Below are 15,705 nucleotides of genomic sequence, written 5' to 3'. Positions count from 1 at the left end.
AATAACAGTTCTGATTTTAAATCCATGCTAGAAACTTTCTTCATATGTAGGTATCGTATGTACACATTGTACGCTAGATAAATAATATTAATTATCATGTTATATATAGATATTTTTACATTTATAATCAAATACTAAATTAACATTCTAACTTAATTGATTTTTCAATAAAGTCAAAACAATTTTCAATACTTAAGACGTTAAATCTATTCTGTAAAAAAGCATGAGATTCCGGGTATTTTATGCAAAAACTAGTTTTAGACCAACATTTATTTTGTTTTTTGCTATAAATTGTAATTATAAAATTAATAACGATCTCGAGACTTGAATTTTTCGTTAATATTCACATAATTATTAAAAATAGTTTTTTTTTTTAAATACGTATTTTTTCCTTGTAGTGAATGTGAAAAGTGTACGTATTGTCGGCATACATCCAATAGACGAATCAGAGAACATAGTTAATTATAACGAAGACAGTAATAATGACGGATTTGTACAAGCAACAAATCTTATATCTGGTAAGTGGTATACAGGCGAATGCTGGGCTGAGGGTGCGAGTCCTAAGGCTACGATAGAATGGTCCATTGATGGAAACGGCACCTTAGCTGACGAAATACCTTCTTCTCCAACTACAACTCGTATGACAGTAATTGAAGTGAGTGATTATTACCAAATTGTATCATGTTAAGTCGAATGTTTAGTTAATTAAGTCACAATTTTTTGTCACACGCGTTATTATTCGTTGAACTTATTACCATAATGTTTAGTTTTATTTTTAATTGAATTGAACCACAAGACGATTGATCAGGGTTGATTGCAATTTTTTTTGTTTTCATAATATAGGTATATTATATGATTTATATGATATATGCAATATGCATTCAAAAATCTTACATACATGTACACCTTGTCATTATTTTTATTTTATTCGTCTTTGTTATTTAGCAAACCGAACATAGCAGTAGGATACGATTGAGGCCTACGCCGAGTGACGATGGTCGATATTTACGATGCCGAGCTTGGAATCCTGACATTAATACCACGAAAGATAATATTAAAAATAAAGCTTTATTGCTTAACGTTCAATGTAAGTAAAACTTATTAAACACCTTGTCGTCGTAGTTATAATCACCGTTTTAATATTGTGTTTTCACTCTAGTCCGCACATAACGTGTGCCAATTTATTATAGACTTTGTAAATCACGGTACCTATATCTATATCGTGTTTGATTTACTATTATTTTTACGATTCATCTTAAAAGTAAACTATCGATTATATACCTTCGGAAACGTTTTATTATGATTTCTACGATCCAAACCACTGATGGTTCTTTGATAAATGTTTCCTGTATTTATATTAGACGTATAATATGAGTGGATATTTAATGTGTAACTTAACGTGTGTACCAATTTTAAGTTATATTGAAAACCATGAAACGACATTTTAATTATTTTCCGAAGTAATAAAAAATATCCATGGTTCTCGATACGAAATTGAAATTGACGTATTAATTAGTGAAATTATATTTTATATATAAATGTTGACGGGAAACTATGGAGAATAATGCAATAATTAAGAAACCTAATACAGAAGTCGTTCCCAAAATATAAGAATTAAATTAATCACCTACGATTAATGCATATAATCTGTTAATTGCACGGCTCAAAACGTGCGAGTTGAGAGATTAGTTCATTAATAGATATAGTTGAAAGTTTAAAAATAATGTTATGACAATAAATGCTAAACTTACAGATCCGCCTATAGTTAAATTGAGTTTGGGCCACACATTCGATCCGAGTAGAATCAAAACGGGAGACGACGTGTATTTCGAATGTAAAGTGTTGGATGGCAGCGGGAGCAAAGGAAAACAACGTAATCGCATCGAATGGTATCACAACGTGAGTGCACCCGACAAAGGCGACGTGAGCGAAACGTCTATCAATAATATTTATCTTGTATGTATATATGCTGCAGGGTCACCCAATCTTGCAAAGCGGCAGCAACAACGGTAGCGTCAGCATCGACTCGGAAATCAAAGTCGTTCTTTTGAGCGCCGGCACTTTGGTCATAAGGAACGTGGGCCGCCGACATTCCGGTCGGTATACGTGTCAGTGTAATAACGACCTGGGAATGGGACGGTCGCGACCGGTCACTCTCCGCGTCCAATGTAAGTACCAATACGTCTCTGAGTATGCGTGATTCGAATAATATGCAATTGAAAAACATTCGGGGCTTTCGATCTGACGAAATTCTATTTGTATCTCGAATCATAAGTATATAGGTATCATATACATAGCTATAGCGACGTAGGTAGGTACTTACTTACATAATAAGCACATACTTTTATTCAATGTTGATTTGTATGTGTTGACGTATAATTTTATTCCGAAACTGCACGACGTGATGTAAAATTATCAGTCAACATAATATTGATATGACATTAGTTTTCAAAAACATGTATCGGTGTATAGTAATAAATTAGTGAAATTTATATGAAAAACATCATATTATTATTCGAAAGTGATTTCTGAAATTTTCGTTGTTTGCAATTTTTCAAAAAGATCTATATATCTATACCATTTTTGAATTTTCTATCACTACATTTTATATTATATGGAACTTTGCTGTTGTTTACGTGGACGATTATTTCGAGTACTGCTTTTAGAACTAAAAAAGCAATCGTGCAAAAAAATCACACAATACGGAGACAAATTAATACAATATTTTAGACACATTATTATATCATGCATATAGGTTTCTGAAATAATTAGATATATATTAAAACTAATTGATATGTGGGAAAAAAATTAATACATAAATCAACAGAATATGACGTAGTATCTATATACCTATATTTCATAGAAAACAGTCTGTCATTTCTATTCAGTATTTAGTCATAAATAATATCATTGGTGTACGAAAAGTTAAGTCCCCTAAGCTATAACCAAATAAAATTGAAATTCTTTAAAAAAATAATAATATATACCTATAACGTAAAACTGTTTATACATTTGCATGTAAATACAATTGTTCTTAACACAATACCATGACCCAAAACCACTTGAAATAATTAATTATATTATTTACATAACAAGGAATAACTTTAAATGTCTGTTTGGATTTGCTTTGATGTATTGAATAAACATAGTCAAACACAGGGGCGTTATTACAGTATTTGCCAGGATAGGACATAATAATGACCAGCCCAATAACTATAAACATTTTAAGTAGGTACGTTTATAAAAGAAAAATAAGCTTTGAATCAAACATTTAAGTAATAGTTGGTAATGTATAGGCTGTCATTATACATTTTAGATTCTTAACAGAGCGACGAATGTATTGATCTTACTGCAATGATATGTGTTTTTAGATTTGTGTCTGTTTACACACTATATAAGTAGTCGAAATAATGCTTCAATTTTCAATTTGAGTAAATTTTTTCTGGTGGGAAAATCAAGTTAGTGCATTTGGAGGTAAAAATAGAAAACAATTGGTAGTTTTCAAAAACGTCGAGAAAAACAAAACCAAAAAATTAAGGAAAAACGGGACTTTTTACGTAAAACCAATTTCGATAAGATTTATTTAGTTTTTTAGTGTATTCGCAGACACTTGCATGTTGACTGAATATTTATACAGGTATTTTCAATACGTCATTAAATTTATAGAATTTTTTCACTCTATTTTTGAGCTAATTGTAGGCATACAAAATTTAAAATTTTTATTAGTTTTTAATTATTAATGTCAATAAAACATATTCTCTCAAAAACGTGAACATTTAAGAGAAATTTTCTCATGAGTTGTTAATGGATCTAAAAAAAAAATGTTTAGTGTGAATCAGCAAACATTTTCACGAGTCAGAAATTAGAATTTTGACAAAATTTGTAAAATCACAAAATTCGCATATTGTTTTGGATAAGAAATTCTTAAAAAAAAAAATGTTTGAATCCAACAATTGGAAATTTAATGAAAATGTCCTCATATATTTTTCTATCATTAATAAAAAAATATTTACTGAAAGTCGCATTAATTTTTTATAAACTTTTGAAGTTCAAATTTATTGATATTAGACATTTAGCCATAAATTAATGATTTCTCATCAAAATATTTTCTTATTTTGTCGTAATTCAAATACGATTCAAATAATATCATAGATATTATTATGAAATTGTTATTTTACAAAATTTACTATACATGATACAATTTTAAAATATATTGAAGATTTTTGAGCTATATAGATAACATTATAAAAACATTGACTTTTTTTCTAAAATGTCGATTAATTTTTTATCGTTGGGTCTTGAAAATTTTTTTATTACTTTTAGGTTACTCATCCATTTTTTTAATAATTAAAAATATTTAAGATTCAAAGCATGACTTTTTTAAAATCATTTGACAAAACGGCATCAAAATCTCGAAAGTTTGTAAATTATCTTCTAGTTTAAAGTGTATCAAAGGATATCAAATGTTCAATTTTTATTGTTGAAGATTGAAAATTTAAAAATGTTCCTCAAAAGTATTTTATATTTTAACAGAAAAAACACAAAAATATATAAAAATTTTTTATATAGATATTTTATGTTCAAATTTAATCTTAAATTAGATATTTAAACGAAAGATAACGATGTAAGTTAATTTATTATAATTTGTAAACACTATTAACAGTATTCGTAATCTAACTTTCAAAGTAATAGTAATATCACATAATATATTGAATTTGTATATTCACGATGATATTTTCAAATACAATTTTTTTCGCAAAAAATCTACATTGTATTACTAATACTTAGTTGACCTAATCATAAGATTATCATAAAATATACTTAGTAATATTATAGACTGATAGATCGTGATCGGTCAGAATTGTTTTTCGTAATGATTTTATATCATTAAATTAAAATTTATCACTTCCGTTGTACATCCTCTAAACACCTATTGCATAGTAAGGTGGTTTTCACTTTTTATATTATGTTATAAAATACCTATTAATACCATGCTATTTAAAACCGGATAAAAATTGATTTTATTAATGCTTACATTATCATAATAATGTATTAATGTAACGTGTCTTTTTGGTTGAGGTCCTTAATAAAATAGAGGCACAAAGACCTGAAATTCAGATATCCACACGTCTATGTTATACATATACATTATTAAAATCTACATCCTATTTCTATATAATAATGTGTTTGATGTCTATACATTATTTACTACTATATAGGAAAGGTCTGCAGTCTATGAGTATAAGACATATGTAAAGCATACACTAAATCTATCGATTGAATTACAAAAAATTAAATCAAGATCTTTGTAGACACATTATTTATTGAAACATTTCAAAGACCCGCCAGGTACACGCATATACGAAGTAGTGTATAAAATGTATAAAACATTTATTATACATAGCAACATATACCTACTTTTGATATGATTGTACATGCCTATATTTTCAAACGGCATATTTCAACACGATTGCACTCTATAATTAAAATGATAATTATTTCAAATATAATCTCATACAATTATCTTTGATCAATTAAAATATTTAAATCAATCAAACAAGTTAATTTTTGAATATTTTTAAGTGTTTTTCCTATAAAATTACTAGAAAATATAATATTGATTATCAGTTTATCAAAAACTTAATTTATACTACTACAATGTCTGATACTCTCTCAATTGATAGCGAATGTGATACATTTTCACAGAACTTTCATCTTTTAAATTTTAATAAATTAAAAAATAAATAAATTTACAGTTCAATTTGAAATAGTCATAAAGCTCTCACTAGTCATAATTTTTTGATTTTACCCGCATAATTTTAAAAAACATTACCTTTCATAACATCAAATGTATGAATTACTTTTTAAAAATTATCAGAATGGTTAAAAATTTGAATTGATTTTATAGATGTTCCAATATAAACGATTAGAGTAGGTTAACAATAAAGGCCCCATTTAATCAAATGAGTGAGAGAATTTTAGTATTCCCGACGTTGGTGGTAAAATCATGTTGTATAATATGTATTATATCTATGTTTATTGAAAAATATAACGGTAAATGGCGATAAAAAACCATTTATATTACATACGTATTTATATACAAATATTTCGATAAAAGATCAAATGATAATTCACCGAAATTACGGAAATAAACCGGGTCGCAAGTTAGAACCATCAATGAAATAATACCACATAATAATATAGGAAAGAAGGATAAATCGGAAGATTTAAGCATGGTGGATGAAATCGCACCTACTTCCTGGCTCTGAACCAGGATTTTTTTTATAAATAAAGCAATTATGTTTTATCCGTGATAATTGTTATAAAATGTAGTTGTAAACTTGTTGGATCATCATCGAAGAATTAAATTAAATTAGATATGAGCTTAGTTCGATTTTTGGAATATTTGTTCGTTTTATTACTTTATAATATACGACATAAATACGTGCACATAAATGCATTTGTGGACAAATGAAACTATTAAAATATAATAAATTTTACTCTACTATATAAACAAGTACACTGGTTCATTATTCTTTAACGATTATCAAATTTTGAGTGATATGATTTTTACAAGCAAACAGGTGAAGGAAAATTGATGAAAACAACTAACTAAATTAATAGCTAAAAGTAATATTATGTTCATCTACATAAAAATTTGAAGTTATTATGTAAAAATATTAATATAATAGGTTACTCAGTTAAAAATAATTAAATTAATTTTTTATATTATTCCATCCGGGTCACACATTTAATGAGTGAGGAACTTTCAATTTTTTTTATAGTCTTATGAACTTTAACCAAACTGATTACTTCAAAAAATAACTGAAAAAAGCTTAGTTTTACAATAGATTCTCTAACTGGTTAAGCTATAAAGAAAATTAACTAACTAGTTAAAGTTTAAAAACTGTTATAAAAATAATAATTTTTTATCTTCACTCTATAGGAACGACAGCATCACTGCAATCAAGTTTAAAATTTAAAAAAAAACCTTAAACCACTCTGTTTCTTAATAAATCAATTTTATAACGGAGTCGGTATGTATATATATATTTTAAACCTAACTGTTAAAATATTGAATTCATATGTACATCTTGAGGTATATTATACATATATAAATCGTATATTTGTATAATCCATTTTCAGACACTATTTCAAATTTTTTTTCAAAATGTGTTCACCTCAATGTTGAGATTAAAACGTGACGTGTAAAAAATTTAACCAGTCTTTTAGCCACTTGCAAAGATCCCGAAAATGATCAACAAGCAAACTTACCATCTTTCTACAAAATAAATATTCAAATCCGTTAAAAAAATTTACTTTAGAACATGAATTATACAATATCACTTTTTAATGTTACTTTTTTTATGTTGCTGAAGTTATTCTCTAGATTTAGGGTAGGCACAAATCAAACATTATGGATTTCAGTCACTTTATAAAATTATATCAACTTCTTAAAAAATACCCATCCATTAAGTGTGAAAAGTGTGAAATAGCTTTAGAAAATTCTACGCTATCATTCTCCTTAAATGATGCCCTATAAGTTATAATACTATATCTGAAAACATACTATCGTTTGATATAAAGTAGCCAAAAATTTTGAATGCTTATCATGTATTAAACCCACGAGATTATTGGTAATAGGGGTAATACAATTATTTAATTCATCGCAGACGCTCCGGTATGCGCGGATGACGGAAATCAACTGCAATTGGTGGGCGTGGAAGCCAACGAAAAAAACGTCCACATCGTTTGCCGGGTAAGAGCCGACCCGGCCGACGAACGTGTTCAATTCGAGTGGCTCGTGTGGCCGGGCTCGGCGTCCACGGCCACCGGTGAGCTGCACCAGCAACAATCGCCAAGCGTGGTGGCCACCGGAAGCTACGTCACCACCGCGCTGCCCAACCAGCGGAACGACACGGCCGTCGGTGAGCTTGTACTGCCAGCCATGACAGTAGGCGTTCCGGACGTAGTACAGTACATAGACAGAGCGCCGCACGTCAAGAAACCCATCGTGCTGGACACGGTCAGCTGTCGGGCAACCAACGCAGTCGGCCGTCAGCAAAATCCTTGTTTGTATCACATAATACCAGCATGTAAGTATACTGATAAATCTGGGAATTATTTCACAAGAAAAAACGATTTTTAAAATTATTTTTTTCTGACATCTATATTTACGGGTTTTAAAATCTATATCATAATATAGATACAGATATAATATAGAAGAAATATGTATTTAATTGGACACATACTATAGTTGCGGACGAAATTATTCAGGTCAATATTGTAACATAACAATTGCGGACACGAGTTTCGTTATCGTAGTTCTAGTTGCGTACAGAGTTTTTTTTCTCAAACACATTTCTCAAATCTCGTGAGTTGCGGACACAAATATTTCCCTTCACCACTTTTTCAGGACTTAGGCCAAGCTACCAAAAAGTTGGTAGGTGGGGTTAAAAATATTTGTGTCTTGTAAAAGAGCAATCGTTATTATTAAAATGTTGTTAAATTATTTAATGTTTTAATTTTGTAGCAAAAATTGTTTATAAAATACTTATAGATTATCGTCATTATTTATCGTCATAGTATTTATAGATCTTTTGGTAAAAAATTTTTTGAAACAGCCTGTATATATGATATTCTACTGATTTCACCACGTGAATATTGCAAAATTTGATTGCTAATAAATGCCTCTTTTTCAACAGTTATTTTTGCTCGTTTTAAATTTCGCACTGCAGAACAATTCATTTTCGTATAGCTACTAGTCTGTACTTCATTTAGGGCCTCGATCAATTGATATATATTAGGACGACTTAATAAAAATAATAGGTAATTTGTCCGCAATTAGTATCTTATATTTGTGTCCGCAATTCGTATGTTACCTTTTTAGATTTCGTCCGCAACTCGCATGTTTTTACGGTTTTTGTCCGCAATTCGGAAACACCGTTCTAATTTATACGAAAAAAACCAATTTAAGACATTTTTTTCTTAGTGAAATCTTTATTGTATTCTTTGTAATTCTAGTCATATGGTAATTATACTCAGAGAAAATGATTTTAAAAATCTTTTTAAGAATTTAATTTTAATTTTAGGCGTTTTCGGTAAATTGGACAATTTTAAAAATACTAACTAGGTACTTTTGATGATTATCAAAATTTAATTATTTTAGGTTTTTCCTAGCTCTAATACATGACTAATTACTATACGTCTATAATACGACTGATGTCATAATATATCTACAGATAAATGTCTATAGAATTATATTTATAAGGTTGCCAACTTTTATAATTTCAAAACCAACGACCCTGTGTATTATATTTCATAATATTATATATTATATATCTCTAGTATAGCACCACTATGTGTGAAAAATTGAGAAATCTGAATCTTATTATGGGAAACTTAAAATTTTTAGAAACTTTTGTATTTAATCATTACTCATAAACCATTAGTATATATTTTAAATGTATATGAATAAATCATTGTAAAATAATAAATACAAATGATTGTATATTAAATAAATAATAAAAAAATTGAAGTCATAAATCCATAGGTAACGTTCAATTGCAGTCTTTTAAAAATTTCAAAACTAAATGTATTGAATATGAACCAAATAAATTTTCAACTTAAGTGCTATAGTATTTGATATTAGTCATAATATTTGTCATGAATCTTAAAACTATTTAAGAATAAAAAAATAATTGTTTAAAAATTCAATAGGTATCACAGACTTGAAATTAATAAGTAATAAATAATATGAAATAGTATTTTATTTTATAATAAATTAATTTTAAAATACCACAATTAATATATTTTGTTTCTGTATTGTTTATTCAAATACTAAAACAATATATTTTTATTCGTTGAACTATGTTTATTATTTATTTAAAAGTGATTATTTAAAGCAATGTAAATCCTTCATATTTAATAATAGCGACCCAACTATAATACCTTTAAAAAGATGCATCAGTCTCGCAAACTTATTGTAATACTGTTTTGTAACCATATACGACAAATAGAAGTTATCTTCTTTCAATCATTTATCTAAAAATATGATCGTACTCTTACGATTTGGTTTATCTTTCTACTGCTTCGAAATTTATTCACTTCCACTAAATTCTACTCGACATATTAAAACGTATCGGTATAGGTATTAAAATAAAATATCATATTTTATCTTGAGCACAGATGATTTTCACAGTACACCAAGTCACAAACGTCAAATTCTGACTGACGAGTGATGACTGTATTACTTTATTAGATTAGTTGTCGTCATTCCGGCACGTGAACGATACGATATGAAACACTTATCTTAATATCATATCTTTTATCCTTCAACACTCGGAAATATGCCATTATATAGCAGTTCTATTTTCTGATTGATTTTGGTTTTATTAAAGTTTATTCCTGTGTACTTAATAGTAAATAATTCTCACTTACGTGTAAAATATACCAACGGTTGAGAGACTTACAGTAATGTTGGACGAGGAGAAGGGATAGCCTTCCAAAAATGTTTCGTACCCTCAAAACGGAATCTAAGATTTGGAAGTACGTCCATTATTGGACTATGTTAATAATAATTAGGGTGCGGGTTACTTTGTTTAGATATTACTATTTTATCCTTCCTTCCAAGCAAAAAAAATAAAGATATATCAATAAATAAAACGTCTGACTACCATGGCTTAGAGGTAACATCAAAACTCATAAATCTTGAATACTTACCTTCTAATTGAAATGTATAACATATGTATATTTGACTAGCTGGCACCAAAAATTTGAACTATCCATGTGAACTTTAGTAGTTGACAATCCTAACGTGTATGTTGTATTTATTGTATTTGTTTATCTTCGTATAAATATATAACATACATATTGATTGTATTTACATATACCTAAACATGTTTACCATTTACTTATATTACATACCATATTGTAATATAATAAAATATTTTTAAGATTTTAATAAATTGATATTTTATAAATAAATCAACGATTACTCACTATTAAATATAAATTAGCTACCTAAAATGTCAATGCAGTGACGATTTTCAATGTTAGGTTAACTAGATAATAATTTTTATTTATAACTGTTCTACAAATAGCTCAGTGAATCAACAGTAAATTTTTAAAAATATAATAAAATAATATGATATTATTTAGTTAAATATGAGGCACGTTGTAATTTGTACTTATGGAGCTCAATAGTTGATTATTATTAATAAATGTATACAATTGCATATACGCCATATACCCATCATAATTGCTTTTTGAATTTTTATTTCTCAACGGAGAGTCAAAAAAACAAAAGTTCAATAGTTACAAGATAGCTACAACTACTTTAGCTATAATATATTTAATAATCACTGTAGCTGTAACATTTAATTTTCCGTGCACTTTCTTATATGTGAACTTAGTACTTACTCAACTTAGTATATTTTTTTGTTTGAATACGTACAATATTATTATTACATTGTTATTTAATCAACATAAAGTTATAGAAACTACGCTGTTATGATATATTATTCCGGCTAATGTTAAACAGTAATAATAATAACGCAGTTTGGATGTTACAAAAAACCCATAACGAATTGAAACTTTTGAAATGCACTGACAGAAAACGTACCTATACGTTATTCAACCAACGTCTCGTTGTTTTTATTATTGCTTTCGACTATAAGATACGTTTCGCTAAAACAATTTTCACTGCCACATTAGAAATTATGGTATAATATAATAACTAGGGAACGGATTTGAATGCAAATTGCATTTTTTTCTGAATGTCCGAAAAAATTGGTTTCCAAGCAAAAAGTTCATTTCATACATCAAAGAATTAAAAAATGTAACTTTTATTTTGCATTTTTAAGACTTTAATGCATTTTTGAAAATGTTTGTGCATTTTGTGGTTTTTAAGTCATTTTTTCAACATTTTTTCCACATTCATTCTAAAAAAAAAATTGAAATACCTAAATATGTATTAGGTATGTTACAAAATTACGAAATTATTGTTGACACGTGTAGACACAAAATATATACATACAAGTTACAACGGATTATTACCCACATTAAGGTAAAGATAAGAGATAAAATACGATAAACTATTTATCTAAAGTTAATTAATGAAGGTTGTATTGCATTTAAATATTTTTTATTAGATTTTTAATGATAGTGTGTTTTTTTATAAGTTTTAAATACAAAATTTTGTTTTTATTGAATATAAACCCATTTTATGGCATTTTTTTAGTGCGTTTTTTAAGGCATTAAATTGTATTTTTTAAGGCATTTTTCTTGTTTTTTAGAGCATTTAAATCCGTTTCCTAATAATAACATATATCGTCAACGGATATAGTTGTTTTTAAACGCCTATTGCGCACATTCTTTAATCTTGACAGTTGGTTCACATGTCGTGTTTAGTGTGCACACTGCACTTCCGAGCGTGAAGCGAATAAATATTTTAAACGAGCCCCCGTTAAAAAAAAAAAAAGTAATTAACATTCTCATTATTCGTCTGTTTTTGTGTGCACAGCTCCCCCCGGTCCGTTGACTGGCTGCGCGATTCGATTGCCCAAAGATCAAGAACGCCACTCGGAAACCGGAAGTAGGCATCACCATCAGCAGCATCATCATCAACGACGCACTTCGGTCGTTCACGATGGCGTGGAAGACAAAGACTTTGCAACGATAAGTTGTACATTGGACAACGACGGCGGAGTTAGACCGGTGACTTACTCGTTGGAGATTTACGAGAGCAATGATTTGACCACAACGTTTTACGGGTTAGTGATTAAAATAAATATTACGAACTCGCGTGGAATACCTTACACAGGATGCAACAAAAACAGCGAACAGTATTATAGATGTATACAGTATATTTGACTATGTTTGTAATAACGTTTTGTTCTTAAATGAAAAATATAAAAAATACAGTATTCAATCATAATAGGAAATAAAAAATTTAAAACAAAATATTATGTATTAGTTTTCTACTACGGTATTGCTTTGTTAGTTAATTGCATCAAACAATATTGTTTTTATTGCACCATGCAGTACACCGCATGTCACGGTCGAAATGGGGCTGCAGATCAAACGGTAGATTTCATTAGTGTTGAAGGGTTAATCAAATTCACGTGAAATAAAATATTACACAGCACCGATGAACGATTGTTTGTTCTTCCGCTGTTCCGTGAGCATTGCAAATCAAATAAATATATAGCTGTTATATTCGCGGAACTCGGACAATATATAAATCGTACGGTTAAATATTGACACCGTTTCAGTTTTTTTTATTTATTTACCATAGAATGCATAATATGCTTAAAAGGCCAGCTGGCCAAACATATGTAGGTACTTGCCACAAAGCAAATTATTCAAAACAAAAAAACGATCGTGCTGATTAACTTTTCAACAAATTATAAAAACTTAAGTAAAGCAATGCGTACACGTTTTTATGCATTGAAGCCTCGGCGATTGTTGGTACATAATAGAATAGTTCTTAGTTCTAACAGAACAGTATAATGTTACTATATTTATTTAACCGTAAAATGGGCAATAGTATGTTTATTTATATTTTATATATTTGAAAATACATTTATTATGATTTAAATTAATGTCAATACAATAGGTATATTTTATTCCTTCTTATCCTTATATATTCTTGCCCATACATTTTTATTTAATTTTTAATAATAATGTAATTTTATTAATTAGGTATATGTTAATTACGATACTTAACCATCAATAAATATGGTAAAATGGAAAATAATTATAAATTGTAAAAACAAATCATCAATAATGATAATTTATTAATAAACGAATAACATCCATTCACAATGTTAAATACATTGTTGATATAGGTAGGTACATATACTATAATAAGCACTGAAAATACAATTAAGAAACAAAGTTTGTGAACATCGCAGGCGAAGAATCATTTTGAAAAATTAAAAATCCTAATTTAAAGGTCAATGACGGATTGAAAATGCGTAGGTCAATAAATATCATAACACAAAAAAAAATGGAAAGAAATCAATTGTTTATGTTGGATAAAGGATCCCAAAATCACTCAAAGGCCAAAAACACGTATGTTATTCACCTGATATATAGTGACATTTTAACTCCACATTGGCCATATGTATACGGAATACCATATTATCATATTATTTATTTATATATTATTGTAAACATGCATAGTATTTTTGGGAATATAAAATTATACAAATCGAATTTCGACGTAAACAAAACAATAGAATATTTATTATAGTCCTATGCATGTAACCTATACGTACCGCATTAGCCATGTTGCCATTTATTCCATATTACGTTATAAAACCAATGCTTCTTCATCTACATTGCAAGTTTAAACATCATGTCTGAAAAAAAATATATATATACTATACACAGTACCTTTAGGTACTCGTCGCCTAGTTGCGATATAGTACATCGACTGTCACATGATTGAACCGCAGAAATTTCAACCAGTGTACCTATATCAATATAATATATTATGTATTATAACTAAAGGTACCTAACCTAACCTACGTATAACGATAACTCTGTCCAGACATCGGCAAATCGCGATAATAATAATTTATTATCCATAAAAACGACCGACCGGTGTGTAGCATCGCACTCATCACATTATATGCATCTAAAGGCTAAAGCCCAAGTATCGCTTTACAATGACTTGAAATCCAAGCGCGACACGAATAACATATCGGCCCGCACCTAACCGAATATAAAATAATATATACATTTCTTTATAATGTCTGATGGTATCACAGTGTTGTAGCTGCAGGTATTCAGAGTAAGTACGACTAGTCTAAATCATAGTCGATAACTGTAATTTAAAAATTAATATTTTTGAAAACGAATAGGTATACCTACTGTAGAATATGCCCGTGAAGTGCCCCCCCCCCCCCCATAATTTTCGATCTAGTAAATAAATGTGTCAATGATTTGCAGAACACATTTTGGAATTTGCGAACATGTCTCGTTAAATATTATAGCACATTATTCATAAAGATAGGTCAAGGTGGGCGTGGGGAGGGAAAATAACGGACACCTGTAGAGTCACGATAATTTTGATTTAAATACCGTTTTTCTGTACATCCACACAGGCGTGAACTAGTAAAAAGGGTACGGGATGCTGCATAATTTAAAGGGCAAATAACAAAAATGTTTGAGGCAAATTTAAAATATGTAGATTAGGTATTTATTAAATATTTAAATATTTAAAATACGTACAAAAACATAAACAGGTACCAAGTTACAAAAAACATTCAAACAAAATTGTACTATATCAGCAGATTAAAATCAAATCAGATCAAATATATAAATAAATTTTAGGCCAAAAGGGATGCTGTAGCATCCCAGCATCACATCCACTTCGAGCATGCTCCCACACTCAAAACAAAAATATTGAAATGTTTGTTTACGTGTGTTACTTTAAAGAAACTAGACTGAATTTTTTAGTCCTGTATCTTACGTAAATATGTTAAAAGTATATACTTACTTAGGTTTTATCAGTTATTAAAAAATTTACTAAAATTGTTCAACAGTTGGGATTCTTAGATGCGAGTAAACACGTGTACATGGTTTGTGGTGGTGGGGAACGTTGGAGAGAGGCAAAGTTGTTCGTCATATAGTTAAGTGCCTAATGTAAAAACTGTTAAATTATAACTGACCATGGGCTACATAAACGGGAAATTT

At 28.8% G+C, this 15,705-nt stretch overlaps 1 protein-coding gene across 1 annotated transcript in view; it reads left to right on the top strand.

Moving 5' to 3' along the window:
• Positions 1 to 15,705, top strand: part of LOC107169413 (uncharacterized) — a 71,216-nt gene that overhangs the window by 48,294 nt on the left and 7,217 nt on the right. Inside the window, exons 7-12 of the mRNA XM_089216716.1 lie at positions 399 to 655; positions 946 to 1,087; positions 1,754 to 1,899; positions 1,976 to 2,168; positions 7,674 to 8,096; positions 12,524 to 12,773. Coding sequence (XP_089072842.1) covers positions 399 to 655; positions 946 to 1,087; positions 1,754 to 1,899; positions 1,976 to 2,168; positions 7,674 to 8,096; positions 12,524 to 12,773 — 1,411 coding nt within the window. The remainder of the gene's footprint in view (positions 1 to 398; positions 656 to 945; positions 1,088 to 1,753; positions 1,900 to 1,975; positions 2,169 to 7,673; positions 8,097 to 12,523; positions 12,774 to 15,705) is intronic.

This window comes from Diuraphis noxia, unplaced genomic scaffold (genome assembly GCF_037042655.1).
Source record: "Diuraphis noxia isolate RWA-SAM2 unplaced genomic scaffold, SU_Dnox_SAM2 contig0001, whole genome shotgun sequence".
NCBI lineage: Eukaryota > Metazoa > Arthropoda > Insecta > Hemiptera > Aphididae > Diuraphis > Diuraphis noxia.
This window is presented reverse-complemented; position numbering and strand designations above follow the sequence as displayed.